The following is a 26,280-nucleotide window of genomic DNA, read 5'->3' on the forward strand; positions in this document are numbered from 1 at the left end:
CATGTGCTCCAGGGGTTGTCCTGGCTGCTCCCTAAGCTGTTGGCTGTCCAGGACTATCCAGTCTCTGTCCACTTGGCATTTGAACTTGCTATTTGAGGCCCTCATCCCTGTTGGGTCACTTGGCCTGCCTGGGTGCTCTTCCAAGGCAGGGAAAGGGCCTATTTTTTCTCTGTGGCTCCCCAGGCTGGCACCTGCCTTTTCACAGGCGTCCTACTGCTCCCAGTAGAGGGGAGAGCTGGGAGGACACCTTCCACCAGACCCCTGTCCACCACCTCCAGTGCTGGCATGGCCCTGCCACTCCACTGACATGGCTCTGTCATGCACGGTCACCAGGGGCCTTTCTAGGGTCACCTCCTATGGTCATATCCCTATCCTGTCTCTCTAGACCTCTCAGGAGCTGTTCACACTGTGGGCCACTCCTTCCTCTTCACCAGGCTTCCTTCCTTGTCTTCCTGATACCACTGCTCTTGGCTGTCCTCCCACCCCTCTGGTTGCCACTCCTTGGTCTCTGCTGACAGATCTCAGCCTCAGGTGTGAGGGTCCTTGGAGCCGGCTCCTCTGCTCTCCCTGCTCAGCATACCCCACCTGTGTCTTCATCTCTGGCCAGCTGTCTCCTGAGCCCTGACGCCACGGATGTCCAGCTGTCTTCCAGACATCACCACTTGGATGTCCGAGGGCCTTCAGCTCAGCTACCAAGTTTCCCCTCAAATCTGTCCTTTCTCTCACAATTCCTAATGCCCAGCTGCCTGCTCAAAAACCACATGGCATGCTGGTACCCAGTAGGTTCTGAAACAGGGGGAGCCTTAGGGAATCCTGGACCTTGTGTCTCCCTCATCCTTCCACCACATCCAAACAATTGCCAGGCCCAGGCCCTTTCACCACAGAAACAGTTCTCAGATCTCCTAACTTTCAGTACACCGGTGCTGTCACCACCCCGGTCCAGGTGTCACCTCTCACAGCTGGACAATCCTCGTAGTCCTGTTTTCAGGCCACTCTCCACACAGCAGGGAGTGAGCTTTCTATAACAGCGCATCTCCCTTCAAGGCCCTCCCACAGTCCCCACCCTGAGCTGACTGTGCAGGTCACTGTCCTGGAGTTCCAGGCCCTGTATGATCTGAGGCTGGTACCTCCTTCTCTGGTCTCCTCCTCTAATCTCCCTCTCTTATTTGAGGTTCCGGCCCAGCCAAGTGAACTTCTTTCCACACCTAGAAGGTTCCTGGAAGTCTTTGCCTCTGGGCTTTCATAGCGCAGTTCCCTGCTCTGCCTGAAACATTGGCCCTTTCTCCTGGACTCCCTCCTCACCTTCCATGGCCTGTGATCTGACACTTTTTTCTCCCCTCAGTGCAGCCTTTATCTCTATGTAGGGAAACCAGCTATTTAATATCTGCCAGATGGAACCTGGACCATGAATTCCAAGAGGGAAGGGTCATGGCTGCCAAAAGCAGGGCCCAGGACATAGTAGTATATCCTCAATAAACATTTATCAAGACAGTGAGTGAATGAATGAACAAGTGACTGAGTAAGAAATGGGGATGGATTGGGGGGGTGTCTCCTGCTTGGGTATTTGCAGTTCTGGGGCTCTGTGTTTCTGTTCCCAGGCCAGATCTGCCTCCATTAGTGTCCTTGCGTAATACCTCTGGGAAAGGAATCCAAGATGTCCTAGGGATGCCCTCAGCCAGAGCCTTCCCTGTATGGCCATCCTACAGGTGGAAACATTGAGTCCTAGAGTGGGAGGGACTTGCCCAAGGCCACAGAGTAAGTCAGTGGCAGAGCCAGGACTCAAACCCAGGGCTGTGTGACTCTGAAAGTACCCAGCATCTGGCCACCTGGGTGGACTCAACAAGGGGTGTGACCTCTATCTGGAGGGAGACAGGGAAGGAGAAAGATGCTGGTTGTTGGCCTCATCTGTCAGGTTGCTCTTCCCAGGACAGGCCATCCTCAAGGTCCTGGTTACAGAGGTTGGTTAGGGGCCTCAGAGACCAAGCAGATTAAAGGTCTCAAAATCCCAAGCTCTAGGGCCAGACAGAGCATAAATAAATGAAGTGCGCTGAGTGTCAGACAATGAGTGTTGAAGATGGAAGGCATCAAATGTGAGAGAGCAGGGTCTGTATAAAGTCATTCAAATTCAACATAAAAAAGGTGTGTTGTACCACCCAAGTAAAACATGTCTGTGGGCCCCATTCAGCCCTCGGGCCATGAGTTTTAGTGCCTAGATAGGCAGCCTCATTGCTCCCTATAGGAAGTGAAGCCCAGAGAGAAGATTCACAATCTCCTCATCTCACTGTGGCCTTTAGGAGGCCTCCAGGGCTGCAAAGGGGATGAGATCAGGGTGTCCCAGGTGTGGGGAGCCCCAGGCAAAAGCCCTTTTGTCCTGGAAAGAAGCTTCAGGTACCAGGGAGGAAAGTCTGGAAAGGCCTGGTACCTGGGCCTCAGAACTGCTTGTGCCCGCCCAAGTCTTACCTTTGACCAGGGTATGCTTGTCCGTGGGCGAGGAGCGAGCCAGCACCCGCAGCTTTGGCCAGATCTTGTCGATTCGCTCCTGCTCAATCTGGAGAGGGATGCAGGAGGGGGCGGGTCGGTGGGGTTGGGGAGAGAAACTGAGGCCCAGAGAAAGGAAGGGACTCGCCTAGAATCACAGGGCTCTTGACACATGGACTGGCTTCTGGACAACCATGCAGCACCCATGCTTCCCAGCCCCCTGTCCAAGCTCACACCTCTGCGTACCCTCTGCATTGGGCCACATACCTCCCCCTTCTCGTTCCGGATCCTCTGGTTGAACTCCTTGCCCTCAAGGCACAGAAAGTCCTCCCCAGGATGGATGATGCCACACTTGATGGCGATAGCCCGGGCTGTGTTGATATTGTCGCCGGTGACCATGCGGACTGTGATGCCTGCCCGCTGGCACTTTCGGATGGCTTCTGGGACCTGGGTGGGAGGGCAGGAGCCATGGGGGTGGGCACCACCTTGGGCAGTCCCTCCCTGTCTTCATGGATTCCAGAGTGAGCTCTGCTCACAGATGGCTGCACTGTAAGGGGCCTAGATCACCAGGAGATACTGATGGCATATAGACCATCTCCACCCTTGCTGTGCCATGGCAGGCATTGTTAATCAATCGCAGCACCTTCTGATTAAACCGTGATATGGTCTCAGAATTGTTCTCTGTAGAGTCCCAGGTAGCCGCCACCTATCAACCATGATAGTCCATGCTAGGATGAAACCAATGCTATCTGGACCAGGGCAAGGATCCTGAGAAAGATCCCAAAAAATACTCCCTCAAGTCTGGCCCCAGGTGAGAGTATAGAACATTCTACTACTGCACAGGATCTTGTCCCTGCTTTATCCATGTGCACATTTCCTGCAGTCAATGAAAAATATGTTCGTGTATTTTCAGGTTTTTTTGGGGGGAGGGCAGGAATTGCATTTGGGGGCTTTTTATTTACAGAATGTGACACTGGCTTAGAATAAATGCAAATGATGATGTTTCATGTAATACATGACATTTCCCTGTGAGAGCAACAACTGCCTCTTGCTCTCTCTGTAATGACAGAGTAACATCTGGACCAATCAGGCCAGGTAGAGCCAGCCTCACCCCTGTCCCCTCATCCTGTCTCCAACCCTATGCAGAGCTGTGGGTTTGGCCAGCAATTAGGATGCAAAACCCAGCCTGGGGCTGCCAGAACACAGATCAACTCTAGGGACAACACAGACCAACCAAACAAAATTCTTACCCATGGACAGTGACAGATAATAAAGTAATAAGGCGATATTTGGTGCAAAACATTTTTTGAGCAGGAGAGGACATGTCAAGGGCAGAAAATCCTGTGAACTAAAAGACCAAAGCACTGTAGAATCTCAGGCATGGAGGAGCTGAGTCCCACACACCCTCCTGCACATCTCAGTGCCCGGGAGCTCACTTCCACACTGGAGGTGTCTCAGGGAGCTAAAGCTTCCAAGTCATTATTGAGAGAGTTTGAAGGCTGTTTCAGGCTGAAATGTGTGTGTGTCCCCCACCCCCCACCCCAAAAATACCCTGAAATCCTCACCTGCAGGACCTCAGAATGTGACCTTACTTGGAGGTAGGGTCTTTACAGAGGTAATCAAGTTAAGATGAGGTCACTAGGGCGGACTCTCATCCAATGTGACTAATGCCCTCATAAAGAGGGGAAATTTGGACATGACACACACACAGAAAGAAGGCGGAGATCATGGTGCTGCTAAAGGTTGCCGGCAAAGCACCAGAAGCTGGGGGAGAGGCCTGGAACAGATCCTTCCCGCAGAGCCTCAGAAGGAACCAACCGACCTACATCTGATCTCAGACTTCCACCCTCCAGAACCGTGGGACAGCACAGTTCTGTTGTCTGAGCCACCCGGTTTGTGGCATTTTGTTACAGCAGCCCTAGCAAACAGAGTTAGAATGTTGGTCTAAAACCTGACTGTTGATAATTCCTGCCTGCTGGTCCCCTTTCTGACCTCAGGATGTTAAGAACAAGGATCGACTTTGGAAATATCTGGCCTCTGTCCACACCATCAACACCACCATCTCAAGTAAAGGTCATTGTCCAGCCCCTCCACAGTCTCCCTTCCTCTGGCCTTGCCCCTCTTTTCCTTACCCTGACCACCAGCGACCTGCCTGAAGTTCAGCCTGTGGTCACCCTCCTTCAGGGGCTCCACCCTGCCTTGTAGAGAAAATCCAGACTCCTGAGGATGACCACCTTGTGGTGGAGCGAGGAACAAATGGCACAAAAAAGCAGGGTCCAGGCCCAGGTAAGGAGGCCTTTCCACTATGAGTTCCCTAGGAGACCTGCTCTGTGGTGCAGGTAGTGATCTCCCTGTCACTGAGGGACTAGCACAGGTGAGCTGACCATGGCCTCTTCTAGGTGTATTTCCAGGGCAATGGAAGAGTCTTCGGGGGCCCACTCAGGAATGGGCTCATGAGCAAGGTCTCTGACTCGTGCCACAGCAGCTGCTCACATAGGCAAATGTGACCTCTTTTCATGGAGCCGGAGAGAGTGGGGATGTGGAATGTCCATGATCCTGTTTACATAATTTATCATATCCTCACAATGGCTGGTGCCCGGGCAGCAGCCCCCACTGTCTCCTGTCCCAGAGGATAGGAAGGAGCCACTGTTCTTTTGGGAACACGTATCTTATCTGGCTCCTGGCCTAAATAAGCAATTTAGTTTATATTTGTTCCAAAGAAACTTGAGGTCTTGGAGTTGGAAGGAGCTTTAGGCTATGAGTCTGACCCTGTGCTCATTGCCTAGATCTCCTCTCAGGTGTTCGTGACAGATGGTTGGCCAGCCTCTGCTTGCAATCTTCTGATGATAGGGTGCTCACTGCCTCCTAGCCTGATCCCTCCACAGTGGACAAGTCTATCGTGCCTTTCCACATACTTCACATAATTGTTCTTTTTTCAGATAAGAGAGTGATTACTCTGGGTCAGATCTGTACTCTTGTATGGAGGCAGGGTCTTTATCTTTGCTTAAGCTCTGCATAAAAGGCTCTGGGAGCACAGAGGAGGATGCTGTTACTTTAGGAGGAGGTATGTGGGGAGGAGAAATCTGTGAGAGCTTCCTGGAGGGGAGGATGTCAGAGCTGCTTCTGTTCAGCCAACACTAACCACTAACTGAGGCTCTGGTGCCTGGCAAGCTGCCTTGGCTGGGCTACATAGATGACTGGTTTATTGTGTCCTGGCTGCAGAAGACTGTCCCATGTGGTGCACAGGCAGAGAAGGTGGGGAGGGTGCTGCAGACGAACTGCTGCGGGTGGCCTGGAGGGGCTGAGGAAGGGACCATGAGGCTGGAGAGGGGCCTGAGGGGCCGGAACCAGGGCCTTGCTCCTTCAGGCCTGGGAGCCACAGTAAATTCTGAACCGGGAAGGGAGTTATTGGTGCCATGTTTTAGAAAGACTTCTGCTTTCAAGACTGCCTCGGGGAGCTAAACTCTGCCTGCCTGGAACCCCATCCTCTGGGTCTCCCCTGAATAGGTCAACTGGGGAGAAAATGGAGGAGGCTAATTATTATGGGCCCTACACTTTTCTCTATGTAGTGGAAGCTTCCCTGCCTGGGGATAGAGGGCTCAGGGCTTTGCCCTGGGGTCCCACCCCAGCTTTGGTTTCCTCATCTGTGAAGTGGGGATGGCTGTCTCCACCCTTCAGCGAGGCTGGGGAGCTCTGTGACAAGGGCTGAACAGCACCAAGCACAGGGCCTGCAGATGCTGGTGACGTGAGTGCACCTGCACCCACACCCCAGTCTTCCTTGCTTGTACTTTTCTGCTGGGGTGGGGAGGGATGCAGAGGGGGTGCATGGATGCAGACGCAGTGGGGGTGGGGTGCAGTGGGCATCTGGGCATGAGGGGGAGCTGGTGTTGGGATAGTGGGATGGATGGGCACCCCACCATGACTTTTGGGTCCGATACCTTAGGGGGTCTGTGACTTGCCTCAAATGTGGGGCAGACCTGGAAACACCTGGGGACCCTGGCCACCTTGAAATACTCCACTTGCTTTCTGGGCAGTGGCCCTCCTAACTGGACACCTTTGTTGGGCTTCAGCCCTGTCCTGCTTCATGCTCTTGTGTGCTGTGCATCTACATTTCCCCCTTCGCCAGACGTTTCCTTAGGCTTTGGCTCTGGAGGGAGGGCACTGCCCATTGCTCGAACCCTCCAGGGGGCTTGGCACAGGGAAGATGCTCTGTAAATGTGGGACATTGTGAACCATCTCTTGCTTAAGTCCCTTGAAGTCTGAGCTGGAACATGTGATTTTATACACAGCCAGCTGGGTGGATTTGCATGGGGACATGCAAACCTTTCACAAGTTAGCTCCAAGATCTGTTTCTGGCCTTTTTTCTTTTAAATCCAACTGGGGTATTCGCTAGTCCCCAACACTGAGCATCCCTTCCCACCTCCTTGCCTTTGCCTGTGCTGTGCCCTCTGCCTGGAATGTCCCCTTTCATGGGAAATGCTCTCTACTCATGAAGCCATCCTTGCTTCCTCCAACCCCAGGGGACACTTCCTTCAACTGCTCTCAGTACTTCCTCCTATTGCCGCTCATTCATTTATTCGGCAAGTAGCTATTGAACATTTAATGGTTCTGGGCACTGAGGATCCAGAGATGATTAAAACTCAAGCCCTAGAGACAGCAATCTGGTCGAAATATGCTTTCTACATAGATAAAATAGCTGTAAAATTAAAAAAAAGATTCCTTCTTTTGCTAAAATTATCCTAAATATTTCTCACTGAGGAAAAACAGCCAGGAAATGGGTGCTTCCTGTTTTCATTAAATAAAGGCTTTTAAACATCTGCTGTTTCTGGTGACAGCCGTTGTCTGTGACTCCAAGGGCTCCAACACCCCCGGTTAACCCAGCAAATCCCAGACCAGCACTCTCCCGACGGCTCTATCTAGGCTGGCCTCAACCAGCCTGGGAAAATGTACCCGTGGTAGCGTCCTATGGTGGTTTTTTTTTTTGGCAAGTCTCTTTTTATCAGTTCTGTCCTTTGTCTTCCTGAGGGAAGAAGGCAATCTGAGATTCTCCCCCTTGACAGATGGGGAAACTATGGAGCCTGAGTTTGTTTCCCTGTGGCAGCTGTAGAACGAATCTGAACATGCTTACAGGACCCCACACGGGGTCCAAGCTGAGGTTTGCACCCTGGCCGGCCTCGAGGTTGCCTAGGAGAACCTGACACAAACACACTCACTGTAGGCATAGACATTCCCCAGGGGTCATCCAAGACATTGATGAGGGTGGCTGCCTCTGAGTGGGAACCAAGGCATTGGGGGTGAAATAGGGGCTACTTCACCCTGTCTATGTCATTGAGCCTTTTGAATTTGACTCCACCTACAATAAATTAGTTAGCCTAAAAAAAAATCAAAATCAACACCTTCTAGTCTCCTCAGGCCCTGTGTCCCCTCTGGGAGATGCTGAATCAACAGTTTAGAGCTTTTAAACCTTCAAGCAGTGTCACCAGTAACCCTGCTGTGTCCCTTACTTGTGAACGTCCAACTTCCTCATTGTTTAGATGGGGAAACTAAGGCCCGGAAAATGATGCACTGAGGTTTTCTGTGAAGGAGTTGGCAGGGGCTGGATTAGAACCCATGTCCCTTGACTGCTGTGTCACGTCTGTAAGTCATTGCTCTCTAACACAGCTTACAACTTCCAAATCTACATCCTGGGGGTGAGCCAAGTGAGATGTGCCGACTGAAGGAAGTGAAGAAAGGTGTGAAGGTAAGCCTTCCAGTCAGCTGGTTCAGAATGTGAGAGCCTGGAAATGGCCTAAGGGGCACCTGGGCCAACCTTCCATTTTACAGATGAGGAGACTGAGGCACAGAGAGGGGAAAAGGCTTGCTAATGGCAGGATTGGGGCTAGGACCCAGGCCCATTTTCTTCACTGTAGAGGCCTCCAGGATGAAAGTGCACCCAGTCCTGCTGGGTGGAACAGCACCCCTCCCCTCCCCCCACAGCCTGAGCCTGAAGCCTGAGCCTCTGGATGTTCATGCTGTCAACAGGAAATGCCGGGGACCCGGCTCAGCCCCTCTCAAGCCTCCTTTCTCCTTTCCTCACCCTCCTGATTTAGCGCTACTTGCCTTTTCTTTTTCTGTGGCACCCAGGAGAAGGTCCTGGGGCAGGAAGACAGAAAACTTGTTCTCACCTGAATTTGTTCAGCCACTTAAAACGAGACTTTGGGAATGTCACTCTCCCTGTTTGGGCCTCAGTGTTTTCATCTGCATATTGGGGGTGTGCGGAGGTGTTTGGGCTGGATCAGCAGTGCGAACCTTGAGTGACACCCTTCTGCTTTAGTGGAATGTGAAATCAGTTTAGTGGGCAGTGACCAGCATTTAAAAAGGAAAAAAAGAAATATAAGAGAATAGAAAATACTTAAGTGCATCATATTATGTTGTGAGATTCTTATTTTGGTTAAGCATGTGTGTTTACTGAGTCATGACATAAAATACACTTCTTATTATTGTAGTCATGGCCAAAAACATGTGTGTCTGATACTACTTTCCACTCCACCTCAGCGTGAGGCAGGGTGGTGAGTCAGGAGCTCTGGGTGTGTGGGGCTGGAGAGGAGTCTGGGGATGGGGAGGACAGGGGAGTCACAGGCTGGCCTCATGCACTGTGTAGGCACAAGTCTCCATGGCTTGTGAGGAGATAACACATCAAGGCGAAGCCTGAACCCAATAGCAGCTGGTAATGAGCAGGCGTCCCGCAGTGGGGCTGAAAAATGGCCTGTCTGTCCAGGGAGAGATGCAATCTGCAGGAAAACACATCTGGGCTCTGGTGCCAAGCACCAGGGCATTCATTGCCTTTGCTGTGTTAGGCTCTGGGTGGGAGTGAGAAGGTCTGTGCGTGTGTATGTGTGTGTAAGATGAGCACCTGTTAGAAGGTTGGGGTTCAAGTCTCATCCATTCTCATTCATTCTTTTCCCAAACACTTATCTAGCACCTTCCTTAAGCCAGGTTCTGTATTAGGGACTGCTATGTGTCACTGGACCCAGAATAATGCATCTACTGGGGAGGAGCAGAAAGGAAGGAGACCCACATTTATGGACCACCTATCTTGTGCCAGACAACCTTCCTGTTGCTTACTGTATGTACATGACCTGATGAAATACAGTATCCCTGGGTGTGTGTGCGTGCAGAATACTATTATCCAATTTATAGTTGAGAAAATGGAGGCTCAGAGAGGTTATGTAACTGGTTCAAGGTCACACAGCCAGTAATGCTAGGACTCAGGATCCCAGGTCTGTCTGATGCCTGAGCTCACACACTTAACTCCTCTCCCTGCCGCCTAAAGGTAAAAGTCCAAGTCTGTAAGTAACCTTGTTTCTTTTGGTCTTTGGAACCAACATTGTGGCTGGAAACTTGGTGAGCATTCGTCTACCTCCTTTCACTTGAAAGAAGGGAAAACAGAGGCTCCAAGGGGACCAGGGAATGGCCAGAGGCTCCCAGAAAATGGAGTCGGGGCAAGTGGGGAAGACTGAAGTTCCCTTGGTGGAGGGAGGTGGCCCGTGGGGCACTGTCACCAAATCCTGTAGATATGGCCAACCTGGACCCAGCCAGGGCCTGGCCGGGGAATCAGGTCTGGACCCAGTAGCTGTGTTAGTCCTTGGAGGAAGGGGAGGCCGGCCCCTCCTGTGCCTTGCCTCGTGTCCTGAGCGCTGACCTCTGGGCCCTGCAGGGTAAGCTGACTCACTCTGCCTGCCCACATCAGTGTTTTGGAGATTTGAGGTAGCTCCCTCTTCTCCCCAGAGCCTCTTGTTGGCCTGGGCAGCCTGACTAACCACACACATTCCATCCTTCCCAACCCTGCAAATCCCCAGCACTGAGTTTTTGGCACAGATTCAGCTAAAGGAGACTGAAGACCTACTGTAAGCTGAGCACTGCATTAGGTGCACTTAGTACATCACCTGCCTCGATCCTTATGGGGAGGGGTGTGCTGCCGTCATTCCCCTACCCTTTAGTGTGAGAATCTGACCTTCCGTTAACTTTCTAGCTCTGTTCCCCTGGAAACCTGATAAAGGTAGACTGTCAGCTGTGACCCTAGGCAAGCCGGCGAGTATGAACTGATTGATAAACTGGATCTGGACTGGGAGAACTCTAAATGCTGATGGGGACACCACACTTGGGGTTTTCCTGAGCCTGGTAACCTTTGTTACTGGCCGTCTTCTTTGCAGGGACCTAGGAATCTAGGCCTATGAATTTGTTACAGGAGATCCTGGCTCCTGTGGGGCAAGGGGCTTCTGAAACAGGGCAGCACTCACGCCTGTCCCTTGGGGGCCAGTGGGAAGGTCTTGGGTGGTTGGGCGGACAGCTCCAGGACTGCTGGCATGCTGTGGGTTCTGCCTTATAACCTGAACAGATCGATGCCAAGTTTGGCCTATGCTGGCCTGATGAGTCTGATGTTTAAGAGGAGGTAAGAAGGCCCTAGGGCTGTCACAGGGTAACTGAGGCTCAGAGAGGTGAGGCGACTTATGCCAGGTCCCCCAGCCAGCTGGACTCCCAGTCTCGACCCTTTCCCCTGATCTGCTGGTGGGGGGCCTACCTCAGGCCGTACGGGGTCCTCGATGCCCACCACGCAGATGCAGGTGAGGTCGTTCAGGATGTCATTCTCATTATCCCAGTCAGGCTCGGGGCTGCTGGGGAAGTCGCGGTAGGCCACACAGATGGTGCGGAGCCCGTCACAGGCCATGGGCTCAATCACCTTCTTCACCATCTCATCACGGTCACGGGGCCGGAAGACCCGGGGCTCGCCTGCCCCGTTGAGGATTTTGCAGCACCTGGGGGAAGGCAGGACGGAGATGGGTAAGGTGCAGCCGAGGGCCCAAGGGTCTTTCCTCTGACTGGCTCAAGCTCACCTCCCTCTCCCCAGTGATGCCCAGCTGGCTGTGGTGGGTCATCCAGTGCCTGTCCAGTCCATCTCCCATAACGCTTCGGGGCTGGTCCACGGTCCCAGGCAGGGATAAAATTGGGACCAGTCAAAAAGAAATCAGTCAGCTTTCTTGTAATATCTGCCCCAGTCCACTCAGCAAGAGCAGGTTTACTTTGATCGGTTTTATATTCACAAGATTTCATCTGAAAAAAGTCCCACAGCTAAAATGGCATTTAAAGGGCATAAAACATAGGCTAGAGGTTCTGTTTTGTTTTTTTTAAAATCCTCATTCGAGGATATTTTTGCCATTGCTTTTCAGAGAGAGTAGAAGGGAGAGAGAGAGAGATAGACACATTGATGTGAAAGAGACACATTGATTGGTTGCCTCCTGCATGTGCCCGGCCAGGGGCCAGGGATTGAGCTTGCAACCGAGGTACGTGCCCTTGGCTGGAATTGAACCTGGGACCCTTCAGTCCGCAGGCCAGTGCTCTAACCACTGAGCCAAACTGGCTAGAACAGGCTAGAGGTTCTTGATGCTGCTTGCACATTAGCACGGCATGGGGGGAACATTGAATAAATAAATACCCATGTGTGAGCCCTACCCCAGAGATTCCAATTCAGTTTATCTGGGGTGAGTCCAAGAATCAATGGTTTTTAAAAGCTCCTTGGGGTGATTCTAGTGTGTAGCCAGGGTTCAGAGCCACTAGGCTAGACCCATCCCCTCAAGGTACATGTGGGGAAACAGGCCTGGAGGGGGAGTGACTTGGTTAGTTCTCTAGGCTTATTTCTGGCACCTGGAGTTAGAGGAGGCTGGCTGACAGTGAAAAGCACCACCATCGACCAACTCTGTACTAAGGGAAGTGAAATAAGAGAAATCTAACTGACAATGCATAGAACTTCCTATTAAGAGAGGAGGAGGAGGACTCTGTATAGAGATTTTTAAGAGGAAATAGTGGAAAAAACACTGGGCAAGGGGCCCTGGAGGTGGTCTTGCTGTGGAACGGTGGGCAGGGCCCTCTCTGAGCCTCTGGGTACCAGATGGCTCCTCTGGCTGGGCCCAGTACAGTCGGAGCTGTGTCACCCTACGGTCCCTGCTTTCCACACCCCAGCCTGCTCCCTGTGCCACTTACTTCTTGAGCACGATCTCAGATGCGCCCTTGCTGTACATGCGGAAGCTCTCGTCGGGCAGCTTAATGACTGTGCTCATGGACTTGCGCACAGAGTTGAATGTGTACACTTTGTACAGCTTCTCCTCTGGCATCTGGCTGCGCACGGCCTCGTAGTCCTGCTTCAGGTCCAGCACGAAGCCCAGCAGGCCACACTCAGTCTTGTTGCCCACCTGCCGAGGCAGTGCCCCCTCCTTCTCCGGTGGCTGTGAAGACAGAGGTGGGGTGTGTGTGCACAGGAGGTTGCCTCTGTGGTCTGAGGGGGTGGGGGCCAGCCTCTGGCCACCCCTTCTCCCCTCAGCCAGCTCTTTGCCCTTCCCCTGCACCCTCAGCCCTCTGCATCCCAGACACAATCCTGGCTCTGGATGCAAGGAGTTATGCAAGATCAACTTTTTAAAAAATTATGAGCTATTTCAAACATAAAACACATGATAGAGAATATTAAGAACCTTAGCATTATGCCATATTTGCTTCAGATTTTTCTTTTCTAAGAAGGAAAATAAGACAGATAAAATTGAATCTCCCCCCATGTGTCTCTCTCCATCTGCATAATCCACTCCTTATCCCAGAAAGAACCTCTATCTTAAATTTAGCATTCATCGTTACCTTGTCTTTTTTTTTTTTTTCCTTAAACAGTGGAAATTAACTTTCCCACAGTTCTGGAGGCCAGAAGTCTGAGATCAAGGTGTCAGCAGGGTTGTTTTTTCTGAGGCCTCTTTCCTTGGCATGTAGATGGCTGTTTTCTCCTTATGTCTTCACATGATCTTCCCTCTATACATGTCTGTGTCTTAATCTCTTCTTATAAGGACACCAGTCATATTGGATAAGGGCTCACCCTTATCACCTCTTTAAAGACACTATCTCTGCATATAGTCACATTCTGAGGTACTAGGAATCAGGACTTCAACATAGGAATTTAGGGGGTCACAATTCGGCTCACAACACTTTCCAATAGGTATTAATCTTGACCAGTGCAGAGCAGTCATGGGACTTGACCATAAAGCTTTCCTCCTGCCTCTACCCTGCCTTGTCTTATCATCAGTAACAATGTCACTCCCTACCTCCCTGCTCCCTGGGATCACTTAGTAGCTCTCTCTTGTTCTGATGCAACTAAGCCAGGCTGGTATTCATGTAGGCCTGTGATTCTCCATCATGGTTGGACCCAGAATCACCTAGGAAATTTGCAAACTCTTTAAAAAATTTTTTTCAATTACAGTTTACATTCAATATTATTTTGTATTAGTTTTGAGTGTATAGCATAGTGGTTAGACAATCATATACTTTACAAAATGTTCTCCCTGATATTTCCAGTACCCAACTGGCACCGTACATAGTTATTATATTATTGACTATATTCCCTAAGCTGTATTTTACATCCCCATGATTATTTTGTAACTATCAATCTTTACTTCTCAATCCCTTCACCTTTTTAACCCAGTCCCCCAACTTCCCCGCCCCCCTGCCAACTATTAGTCTATTCTCTGTATCTATGAGTCTGTTTGTTTGCTTATATTGTTCTTTAGATTCCACATATAAGTGACATCATATGGTAATTGTCTTTCTCTGACTGACTTCTTTTACTTAGCATAATATCCTCTAGGTCCATCCATGCTATCACAAATGGTAAGATTTTGTTCTTTTTTATGGCTGTTTATTATTCATATTTTTTATCTCTTTTTTCCTTTTACTTAAAGAAGATCCTTTAACAGTTCTTGTAATACTGCTTTGGTGGTGATGACTCCTTTAGCTTTTTCTTATCTGGGAAGCTCTTTATCCATCCTTCAATTCTAAATGATAGCTTTGCTGGGTAGAGTAATCTTGGTTGAAGGTCCTTGCTTTTCATTGCTTTGAATATTTTGTGCCAATCCCTTCTGACCTGTGAAGTTTCTGTTGAGAAATCAGCTGATAGTCTTATGGGAGCTCCCTTGTAGGTAACTAACTGCTTTTCTCTTGCTGCTTTTAAGATTCTCTCTTTGCCTTTAACCTTTGGCATTTTAATTATGATGTGTCTTGGTATGGGTTTCTTTGGGTTCTTCTTGTTTGGGACTTTCTATACTTCCTGGATTTATATATGTCTATTTCTTTCACCAGGTTAAGGAAGTTTTCTGTCATTATTTTTCAAATAGGTTTGTCACTCATGGAGGTGTAGAGTTGTAATCCAGCATGATCTGAAGTTTTCCACCAGGTGCACTGGCTCTGGGGCCTCCTGGGAGGTGCAAGGTCAACCACCATCTGTGCCTTGCCTAGGGCTACCTGTCACGAGCTACAGAGTTATCTGAAGATGGCTGCTACTTGTGCTGGGCGTGGAGGTGCCCATAAGAGGCCAAGCTGCAAACCAAGGCCAGCTGCTGCTAGTGCCAGGCCTGGAGTCACTTAGCAAGAGGTATGAGGTACACAGAGGCTAGATGCTGCTTGTTTGAAAGATTTTAGGAAAGTCCAAAGCATGAAGCAAGAGAGATCATTTGTATGGAAAAGCCACTGGAAATAGCTTGGGTGGGCCGGAAAGTTGGGTAGGGCAGAGTCTCAAGGAATCATCAGGGTGGGGCTAACAGTGTTAGCAAGGTTGATGCAGACTCAGATATGGAGCCCACCTTTGGGCTCTGGAGGGAAGAGCTCAGCAGGGGAACAACGTCCTCCGCCAGCAGTTCTGTCTGGGAGAAAGCTGCCCCTCTAGCTCTCCCTGATGCCAGACAATTTAGTTGCTCCCTGTATGTCCCTGGTGCCTTTTGAGCTGCTGCCCCAGTGCTGGAGCTCAGAGCAAGTGAGTCTGAGTTAGTCTGTGCGTGGGCCCTTTAAGAGGAACACCTGCAGGGACTCATAGGAAGGACTAAGCCTTAGACCCTAACCGCTCACTCTTAGTTTCTAATCTGTAAAATGGAGAAACTGGAGCAGACGACCTCCAGCTGATAGAGAAATCAACCCTGTGCAACCCTTTCTGCCAAGTGGATCATGGTGAAGGATGGTAGGCCAAGGCAGAGTCGTGTGGGTGAAAACAAGGCTCAGAACCCCCTCCCTGCTCCCACACCATGCCAGCTACATCCCCAGTATCACAAGCCTTGGAAGGCTCCCCTCTCCCAAGCTCTTGGGTGGGATTTGATGTGAAAGCAAAGGAATCTTTGATACAGCTTTCCATTTCTGATGTTTGGAAAAATAAATTCTAAGCTCTCCCTTTTCTCTCTGCAGTATGCTTTTATGCTGTACTTTTAAAATTTATATATTTATTTATTTTTAATTTTATTTTTAAAAACAATTTTATAATTAACCTTCTGGTGATTTCCAGAGTTTTATTTATTTTCCACAATAGTTTCTTTCCCCCTCCACTAATGAAAGAAATTGACGACACAGAGGACTTAAATAAAAATGCCTAATTACTTATTTGCCCAAGAGAGCAGAGCAATTATGCCTGCAAAACACCCGGCATTTTATTACCCTCTGTGAAATATTTTAATTTTCCTCTAAAAGGATTTCAAACAATCCATGGCTGCAAATGGCAGAGCTGCCTCCCCCATAATTCAACATAATTCAATTTGTTTCTGTGAACATGAGCTCTGAAATCGCCTACATGCATTACCAAGAAGCAGGGGCCCATCCTTTTCTCTTTTCGTTTTTTAAATCTTGACAAACCCAGAGGTTTTGCTATTTCCAAGAGTCTTTTCATCTCCAAGGCTCCAGTTCTGTAAGGGAGTTAAGGTGTGGGTATTGTTCTGTTTTGATGGACAGGAAGCAGGCCCAGGAGGGAAGTGACTTGTTCATGGTCACAGACCTGCAGACGATAGGCCTGGGGCTTTCCCCAAGCCTCCTGACTCCCTGAGCAGGCTTCCCCGTGTGGGCACTGAGCCCTTTAAGAGGGCTTGGTGCAGCCACAGCTGTAACTTTGAGAGGACAATTCATGTTCCTGTTTTGGGATACTGGGGAGTAAATACATCCAAGATCAATAAATGATGACTTAAAGAACTACAAGTTATAAATAACATCTGCAAAAGTGAGATTAAAAAATATAGCTGGCATGTATCACCTCACACCCATTAGGATGACAATTACAAAAAAATAACACAGAAAACAAATGTTGGTAAAAATATGGAGAAACTGCAACCCTGTGCACTGCTGGTGGGAATGAAAATGGTGCAGCTGCCTTGGAGAACAGGATGGTGGTTCCTCAAAAAATTAAACGTGGAATTACCATATGATCCAGCAATTCTACTTCTGGGTATGTACACGGGGACTTGAAGAGATATTTGTACACACATGTCCATAGCAGCGTTATTCACAAGGGCCAAAAGGTGGAAGCAACTCAGGTGTCCATCGACAGATGAATGGATAAAGAAAATGTGGCCTGTACACATGAAGGAATATTATTCAGCCTTAAAAAGGAAGGGAGTCTGACACGGCTGCAACATGGGTAAACCTGAGGACATTATAAGTGAAATAAGCCTGTCACAAAGGAGAGACACAGTAGGCTCCAGATACCTAGAACAGTCAAATTCATAGAAATAGAAAGTAGAATGGTGGTTGCCAGGGGCTGTGGGGAGGGAGAAATAGGGAGCTAGTGTTTGATGGGCAGTTTCAGTTTGGGGAGATGAAAAGCTCTGGGTTGGATGGTGGTGACGATTGTAGAACAATGTGACTTAATGCCACTGAACTGTGCACTTAAGATGGTTAAGATGATACATTTTATGTTAAGTGTATTTTACCACAATTTAAAAAAACCCTAAAAAATCTCCCCAAACAACCCAATAACTGTAGCGTGACACACTGCAGCAACTGCAACACGATGCTGTTTCTAAGAGCATCTCAGAAAACACCTTTCTGCTCACTGGCTGTGCCTGGTGGCCCTGCCTCCTCACTGGCTCCTGATGCCTGGAGGGACCAGCCAGCCTCCACAGCAGCACAGTGACCATTTTTTGAATACCGACTCTGCTCACCACTTCATTAAGCTCCTCATGTGTATCACCTGGTTGTGGGGGGCAGGCTGCTGTTATTCTCACTTTACAGTTGTCCACACCAACGGAGGCCCAGAGAGGTGAGGCCACCCTGCTGGTAAGTGGGCAAGCTGGGATTTAACCCTAGGCGCTCCGGGTTCTGAGCCCCCAGCACGTGCTCGCCCAGCAGCCCTGCCTCTGCGCTGGCGCGTGTGGTTGCTCATTAACTAGGTGGCTGGTTGGAGAACGGTGGAGAGTCCGTGGCGAGTGGGTGGGCTGTGTCTGCCTAGCTTATCTCTGCCTCCCACTGTGTGGTACCCAATGAATAAATGAATACTTTAGTATGTGTCTGCTGGGGAGGGTGCTGCCAGCGGGAGGCCAGATGGGATGGAATTTTGTGAGAATTTTTGCCTCCAGAATGGTCATCTAAAGTAGCTTCTTGGGTGCCAGGCCTAATGAGGAGCGTGAGGTGGCAGGGCCATGCCAGGGAGCCACAGAGTCTTCCTCAGAGCCTGGGAGGCAGGACGTTGGTGTGGGCGCCCAGGATGGCAGTGGGGACAGGCTAAAACCCCTGTGGAAAGCAAATTCCTTGTGGACCTTCTCAAGCTCACCAATGCATTGTGCATATGTGTATGTGGTGTGTATATGGTGTATTGTGCATGTGTATAATGTGTGTAGTGTGTGGTGTAGTGTGTGTGTGTGTGCGCGTACATTGGTGTATATGTGTGATGTGTGGTGTGTGTGTGGTGTGGTGTATGTGTGGTATGTTTGTAGGTTGTGCTGTGTATGCATGTAGTGCGTGTTGTGTGTATATGGGATGGGGTTTGGCATGGTGTGTGTGTGTAGTGAGTGTGTATGGTATAGTATGGTGTGTGTGTGTGTGTAGGTTGGGGGGGGGGATGTAGGGATTAACAGCTCAGTTAAAAATCGTAATTTCCCAACTGGGGTTATTTACTTTAAACTCTTCTCCCAGAGATGGTGTTTGCAAACCAAACCAAACAAAATAGAAAACAAACAAACAAAAAACAACCAAAACGAAAACACACAAAAAGACACACACAACCCAAAACAGTTGCTGAATTCAACACAGAGGCCCCTGCCATTTCATATACCAGAACTCCACTCCGCACTCCATCTTGATCTTAATGCCCTGCAAAGTCACTTCCAGAGTCTTCCATGCCCCTGGCACCCTTGTCTTGGCCAGAGCCAGTCTCAGAGTGTGGCTTGACTCAGGGGACTTTGAGGCTCATTCAAATAGTCAGTTGAGCCAGGAGATCTGAGTTCAAGAATTGTCTGTTTCCCAGAGTCACTACCCCCTCCTCCCTCCTCCTTGGTGCCCTGGTTCTAAGATTATGGGGAACACAGTTCAGCAGATCCTTCCTACCTTTTGGGGGTTACTGGGGCTCTCTGGGCATGGTAGCCACCTCGGTTTAGGAATGGGGTATGCTGAGCACCTGGGGTTTCTAACTAGGTGAAGTTGGCTTATTTATTCAGGAAAACCATCCTGCCAGGAAAGTGCTTCTAGCTCCTTCCTTTAGAACCACTTCAAAGGCTCCAGGGAGGTTTGTTTTTCTCTTAATAGTTTATGTTTTCAGAAATATGTCATAACTTTCCAACAACTTAGCTTCATAAGCGCCCATCCTCAGTTTAATAATTCAAATGTTAACAGTAGTGTCAGCCTATTTTAAAAGAGGGCTCATAAAATATGAAATTAAAGGTCACTTAGGTGGTTTCAGTCCGCAGAATAAATGCGGGCAGACAAGGAGAATGTTTTCCCAGGAAAGCACAGTGCCTCAGAAGTCCGAGGAAGGAGCTACTTCCCTCTGAAGCTCAGCTGCGGCTCTGAGAAGCAGCAGGGCGAAGAGAAGCTGGAAGTCTTGATATTCAAAGAGTCGGAGATGGCAAAGGAAATCTGAGGGGGTGCCCGGGTTTCTCAGGCAGGGAAGCAATTTCTGACTAAAAGATGATTCATGTAGCCTTCCTCAGAGGGCAGGTTTAGTTCCTAATGATTAGGAATAAGAGTGGAAAGAAAAAAGCTCCTGCCATCCTCAGAAGGGATGGGGCACGGGGTTGAGACTGGCCCTCTGGAGGGTCCTCCCAGGCCGCTCTTCCTGGCCTCCCCGCCCACAGCCTGGGCCCTCGTACCACCCTCTACCCATGTGTGGAGTGGTTCTGAGCACTTATTAAGGGCTTGCCTGCTGCTACCGAGCTGCCCCCAGCCCCGCCTCTCATTATTCCAGCCTAGAGAGAGACGTGCCGGGCCACAGACCACCACATTTCCTGAAGAAGCCATACATCTTCAGGTTCTGGGCCTTTGCAGGGCTGTGCCCCCTGGGCCACTTGGTAAACTCTACCAGAATTCTCTGGGCCCAACTCTGCCACTTGGTTGTCAGGAGCCGCCATGGGCAGGTTACGCGATGCTTGTGCGGCTCAGGGTTTTAATCTGCAAGGTGGGAGTGGTCATATCTGCCTTGATTACCTGGAAGGGGTGTGGAGAGTAAAGCAGACAGTGGCTGGCAAAGCAAACGACAGAGGTAAGGCTTAGACACAATCACAGAGGTAATAAGAGTAATAGCTTGTGTGGACCGAGTGCTTGCTACATGTCAGGCACTGTGCTGAGAGCTCCATACATATTTCTCATCTGATCTTCACAGCAGCCCTGGAACTGCCTTAAGGCAAAGGTGCAGCCAGATGAATTAGGCAGGGAGTGGTGGGGGTGCACTGGCTCTGGGTCCCACAGACCTGGTTCCAGTCCTGGCTCAGCCTCTTATCTGCTCGGGGACTCTGGACGTGTTCTATAACTTCTCCCAGCCTAAGTGTGCATACGTATGGATTAAAGATGTGATGTCTCCGACTTCATGGGGTTGCCGTACAAGGCAATACGGTGCACGCATGCAGCACTGAGACTGGCTAAGTGAATGTTGGTGATTATTTATATATTCACTTTACAAACTAGAAAACAGAGGCTTGAAGAGGTTAAGTAACTTGCCAGGGTCATGCTCAGCGAGTGCTGGAGCCTGGAATTTAAATTCTGGTCTAATGGACTTCAGAGCCAAAGCTCTTAGCCATCGCTTCCTGGACTAAGGATCAGAGGAATCCTGGCCCAGAGGAAGCCTGATTCTAACTCCCCTAACCCATGGGGTGGCTTGGCAAAAGCTCCTTCCCATTTCTGGGCCTCAGAGTAAAGTGAGGGGGCTGGACCAGGTGGTCTATAAGGTCTGTGAATCCATGTAGGTGACATCCACACAACCTATCCTTGCAAATATTCGTCTACTGTGCTATTTTTTTAAAAAAAAGAATGAAAGGCACTAGCTAATTGGCAGATCTCTGCATCAATGAAAACCAGAGAGCTCAAGGCAGTTGCAGAAGAAATCAGCTCAATAAGCTGGAGGTGCCGAGAGAGCACTAGTGTTGACCTTGGGACTGGGACTAGGGTCAATGCCTACACTTTTCTGCCACAAGAACAGGAAAGTAGAGGAAGAAATATCAGTCCTGTCCTGAGCTTCTTATTAATTCATATTCATCCATCCACTACCTACATATTCATCTATCCATACATTTATCCACCCTCCATCCCACCCATCCACATTATCCATCCATCCATCCATCCATCCATCCATCCATCCATCCATCCATCCATCCATCCATCTCCCTACCCATCTATCCATCATCCATCCATTTCTCTCGCTACCTACTCTTCATCTCATTGTGCTCTCTCTCTCTCTCTCTCTCTCTCTCTCTCTCACACACACACACACACACACACACATTTATTCACCAGTCAATTCACTTATCTCACCTACCCAACCAGTACTTCCTAAGAGCCTAAGCCAGGGGCAACAGAGATGACTCAGCTGTGTCTCTCACTCAAAGAGCCCACCAGCTCCATCAGACAGCACGAAGACACAGAAGAATCGGTGTCTTCGTGGAGGGGGAAATACAGCTTTACTTAGGGTCTTATTTTCCCAGGCCAGGCTCATTTACCAACCAAAGATGAGGGGTAGTATGGGGAAGACATTGCAGGTCCTTCCTGCCCTGTCTCCTCTTGCATGGTTTAGGATGTCCTGCAGTCCAGATTTCCCAGCCTGGTATGGTGGCGGCTGGACTTCTGCCCTGGACTGAGCAGCCCCTGCCTCTGCTCAGGCATCCTCTGGGCCTAGAAGGGCAGCCCCCAAGAGCCCCTTTGCCCCAAATGGCTGGCAGCCTCTGGCTGTGAATCTGACCCTCTGGACCCCAGGTCTTCTTTCCCAAGACCACCATAGGCTAAAGATGCCACAGGATTGGTTTCAATGACCAAGACACCCTACTTAACAGCTGTCTTCAGGATACCTGTAAATTGGCTTTGTCACTAATTGGCTGTGTGAATTTGGGCAAGACCCTTTCTCTCCGCAGCCCTGATGTCTCTGCTGTCCATTTATTTACTGGTTAGCCTTTGCATTGCTATAAATGGAATCACCTTCAATGGGAGGTTTTATTGCTGAATAAAGAAAATACTGATTGTATCACATACTGAATATGTGCCTGGCATTGTGCTAAGCACATTCCACTTAATAACTCACTTCATCCTCACAATAATCCTACTATTTACCCCAGGAAACTGAGGCAGAGAGAAGCTAAATAATTTGTTTACATTCACACATCTAGTGAGGGATTTGAACCCAGACCCTCTAGATCCAGAAGATGAGCTTTAACACCACTCATACCAGGGGGCTCTGCTGTCCCTTTCATACTGATGACCATCAGCCCCAGCAAGGAGAGTCATGTGGTAGGGTTCTTTTAGGAAACACCCAGGAAGAGAGGCACAGGGATCCTAGGATGCCAATGTTCAAGGCACAGAAAGGGACACTGATGACTAAGAAGTGACTTGGCCTGATTATAAACCAAGTCTGTTAGTTCCCAGGTCCCCAACCTTTATCCTGTCTCAGTAGTTACACCTTCTCTGCAGGTGTAGCTGACTGACCGACCCCTGACCTTTCAGCCACCTGAACACAGCCTCAATCAACCAATCTGGTAATGAGATTTTAGCTTTGTCTGCAGCGCTGTGAGACACCGCCTAATGGAGACTTATCACTGCGGTGGTGTTGCTGCAGCCCTCCTGGCAGGTCCCAGAACTCCCTTTTACTGCAATTGCATAACATATATCTCAATCCAAGCCCACCTCACAGGGCTCTGCCCACGTGGCCGCCCCTTCGCCCGAAGCCTGCTCTGGGACTCACCCTGCTCCCTGTCTGCCACATCTGAAGGATAAGGTCATTAAAAGCATCTCGGTTATTTTAGAAAGTCCTGGAGAATGGAACAGAGCACAGCTCACCTCCCTTGAATCCCAAATTGGGGTTGGGGGTAGGGGTGCAGGGGAAAGACAAAGAGGCCATCATTTCTGGCATCACCCGCAGGGTTCTCTCACTGTCTGCGTGCCTTCCCTCGACCTACTTTCTCCCTTTGTCGGTTCTGCCTCCCTCAGCCTGAAGCTCTGGGGTGCAGTTCCTGCAGCCTCAGTGTATGGAGGGAGGAGCCGCCTCCTTTTCCTCCCCCCACCAGCCCTCGGCCCTTGCTGCTGACTCAGGTTCTCCTCCCCATATCAATAAAGCTGCTGGCAGCTCCCAGAACCCACCCTGATCATGAAGGTTCGAGCTGGCTCAGGGGCAGAAGGGCGAGGGCAGAGCTAGGGCACATTTGGAGGGTTAGCAAAAAAGCTCAGCTGTTCACCCAGATGCGCCCACTGCAGAAATGGCCTACATCTGGGTGCTAGCTGACTTCTGGATGGACAGTTCTATTTCTTGTCATCCAAATGCTCAAATGCTGGTGAGTTACAAAAAGGCCACCAGTGCCATTGGTGGTGGATTGTGAGGGATTCGAACCCAGGCCCTCTGCCCTGAGACTAAATACCATAATTAGTCTCCTTACTGAATCCATGCCCTCTGCAACGTGAATCTGAGTTCCTCCCATTAAGAGATGGAGTCTATTCCCCCACTCTTTGAATCTGGGCAAGTCTCTTGACTTGCGTTAGTCCATAGAATGAGGCAACGTGACAAGGGGAACAAGCCCAGTGTCAAAAGACAACAGGCCCAAAGTGGAGTCACTGGTGCTCAGCCTCTCCCAGGAATTTAATCTTAACCAGTCAATCTGGAATTTTCTGGTCAGCACTAGTGAGGGCATGCGCCTGAAAGCCCCTCTGTTTCCCACAGGTAGGGAGGTTACCTGAGCCTGAAGCAGCTCATTCTTTTCCCTCTTCTGCCAGTACAATCCTTCCATTCTGTACAGCTCCTCGGAGCTCCTTTCTACTTGCTGGATGGGATGCTGCTTCATGAATCACTCATTAAAGCCAATAAGACATTTAAATTTTACTCAGTTGAATTTTTGTTATTTAACAAATTCGGTAGCAGCAATGGTATCCAAAGTGAACTTCTGATGGCATCCTGGGACCATGAGAAATATAAGCGTGGTACCCCATAAACCCTTTGAGTTCCTTGTCTTTCGCACCGTTTCCGAGGGCTGCTGGTAAGTACCTTTTGGTTCTGGGCTCTGCTTTCTTTGCATTGAGCTACTGATCTAATTTGCAGTGCACAGTTCCCTATTTGATTGGAAACTCCAGCCCTTGAGTCTGTCCCAAGATCCACCTGGGAACTATAGGGGCAGTTTACAGTTTCCCATTTATGTGGAGACCCCCAACCTGCAGTCCCCATTTGTTGAGGTCTGCTGGTTCGATCCTTTCCCCGACCCCCGGATTCCATGTAGGGAACGGTTGGTGGCTCTGCCTGAAGTTGGACTGGGTCCAACTTAAAATAAGGGACTAGGTCTGGATTGGATTGGGCTTGACTTGAGTTGGACTGGGTTCAGTAAGTAAAGGTTGTTGCTAATGGGAATCTTGGAAGCCACAAAAATCATTGGGAATTGGTTGAGCACTTAAGAGCTATTAGAAATTATCAGGGGGAACACTTTGTAAAGTATAAGATTGTCTAACCACTATGCTGTCCACCTGAAACTAATACGAAATAATATTGAATGTAAACTGTAATTGAAAAAAAATTAAAAGACATAAATAAAGGAGCTATTAGAGTGCTCACCACCTAACTCTGAGACTCCCATGTTAGGATAAATTGGTCACAGGACTGGTTTGATTGACCCTAGGTCAACTTGCCAACCTTAAGAAAATTTCCATGCAACAAGGGGCACTGTAAAACACTACACAAGCCCCAGCCCAGCAGCATGTCCCTTTTAGTTATTATTTTCGCTTTGAGAGACCCAAAAGCTCTGCTGAAAAGAGATGGAATCCTTGAGATCTAAAGATTTAAGCACACCACCTCCCAGCACACCTACTTATTTAATTATTTATTTAATATATTTTTATTGATTTCAGACAAAGGAAGAGAGAGAGAGATAGAAACATCAATGATGAGAAAGTCATTGATCAGATGCCTCCTGCACACCCCCTGCAGGAGATTGAGCCCGCAACCTGGGGATGTGCCCTGACCGGGAATCAAACCTCGATCTCCTGGATCCTAGGTCTATGCTCAACCGCTGAACCATGCCGGCCAGGCAGCACACCTGCTTATTTTATAGCCAGTAACTATGGTTCTGGAAGCTATAAATATCTACAAAAATGGCAAAATCTTACTAAGCTTGTTTTGTGTTCCGAGAGCTTGGCTTGGTAACTGTCAGGTTGGAGGCCCCAAAATACAGCCAGACAGAAATATGGATTGTACTCCATTTGTGGCTAGGGTCCAAACAAACTGCCCTGAGCCCTCAGAGGTACTACAATGGTCATTAGGAGGAGTGTCCCAATGAGATAAGATCATTTAACAAGTGCACTTGAAAGTAAAGGTTCTCAAATTAAACAGAATGGGATACCTACTTTAACTGGCATGCAGAATCTTCCAAAAGTGTACAAAATTCCAAAATAGTGTCATTGAAAATTTCATTGCAAAAAAGCTAATGAAAAAAATTAGAGAGAAAAGACGTACCTAAAACAAAATAGTATAAATGGACGCGACTCTGTTGCTCCCTCTGTTCTCCCTTATTTCACACTTATTCTGTAATCCCGAGCCTGAGCTGTCTGCCCTCTCCGCAGAGACCACAGACCCTACCACCCCCGCCAGGTTACGGCCTTACAGGCGCCTCCGTGTCTACCTTCGGAGGAGGCCCCCACTCCACCCCTCCCAGAGTCAATGAGCCTCTGAGGAATTCTCTGGTAAACTGCTACACTTTTCCCTAAACCAGCCAAAAGGAAACTAAAAGTAAAATAAATTTAAAAAACCTTGCCAAATACTGGCAAATATAGTATCGGAGCTGTATTCTCTGCTTTAAACCCCACTCACAACTGCAGATGGGAACCTGGGAACACTGGCAGAAGCTGGCTGAAGGGAAAATTCTTACTCGAGTCAGCTCTCCCGGGTCTCTGTGTGCAGTACCCAGTAGAGAGAGGAAAATAAAATTTCTTTTACACCCTCTTTGGGGATCCCTCTTGAGTCCAAGGGGTTGTTCAACACTGCCAAAAATATTTGTTGTTGTGTTAATCTTCAGCCAAGGATATTTTTTTCATTGATTTTTAGAGAGAGTGAAAGGGATGGTGGGAGGGGGAGAGAGAGAGAAACATCGACGTGAGAGAGACACATCGATTGTTTGCCTCCCAAATGTGTTCCCAACCGGGCCAACTGGGGTGGGGATAGAACCTGCAACCCGGGTATGTGTCCTTGACTGGGAATCAAACCTGAGACCCTGCAGTGCACTGGCCGATGATGCTCTAACCACCGAGGCACATGGCCAGGGCTGACAAAAATATTTTCTGTTTGTCCTGAAGAAAAACTACAAAGTAGCTATGTGGTTAAAATTT

General features: G+C 49.2%; 1 protein-coding gene across 3 annotated transcripts in view; it reads right to left on the reverse strand.

The window, feature by feature from the left end:
• ATP2B2 (ATPase plasma membrane Ca2+ transporting 2) overlaps nucleotides 1–26,280 on the reverse strand; it is a 166,925-nt gene that overhangs the window by 20,011 nt on the left and 120,634 nt on the right. For all 3 annotated transcript variants that reach the window (XM_081160201.1, XM_081160203.1, XM_081160202.1), the window contains exons 13-16: nucleotides 12,496–12,737; nucleotides 11,039–11,273; nucleotides 2,746–2,925; nucleotides 2,461–2,548 (exon numbers count right to left, since the gene is read on the reverse strand). In XM_081160201.1, coding sequence (XP_081016327.1) covers nucleotides 2,461–2,548; nucleotides 2,746–2,925; nucleotides 11,039–11,273; nucleotides 12,496–12,737 — 745 coding nt within the window. The remainder of the gene's footprint in view (nucleotides 1–2,460; nucleotides 2,549–2,745; nucleotides 2,926–11,038; nucleotides 11,274–12,495; nucleotides 12,738–26,280) is intronic.

This window comes from Miniopterus schreibersii (genome assembly GCF_964146895.1).
Source record: "Miniopterus schreibersii genome assembly, chromosome: 15".
Lineage (NCBI taxonomy): Eukaryota > Metazoa > Chordata > Mammalia > Chiroptera > Miniopteridae > Miniopterus > Miniopterus schreibersii.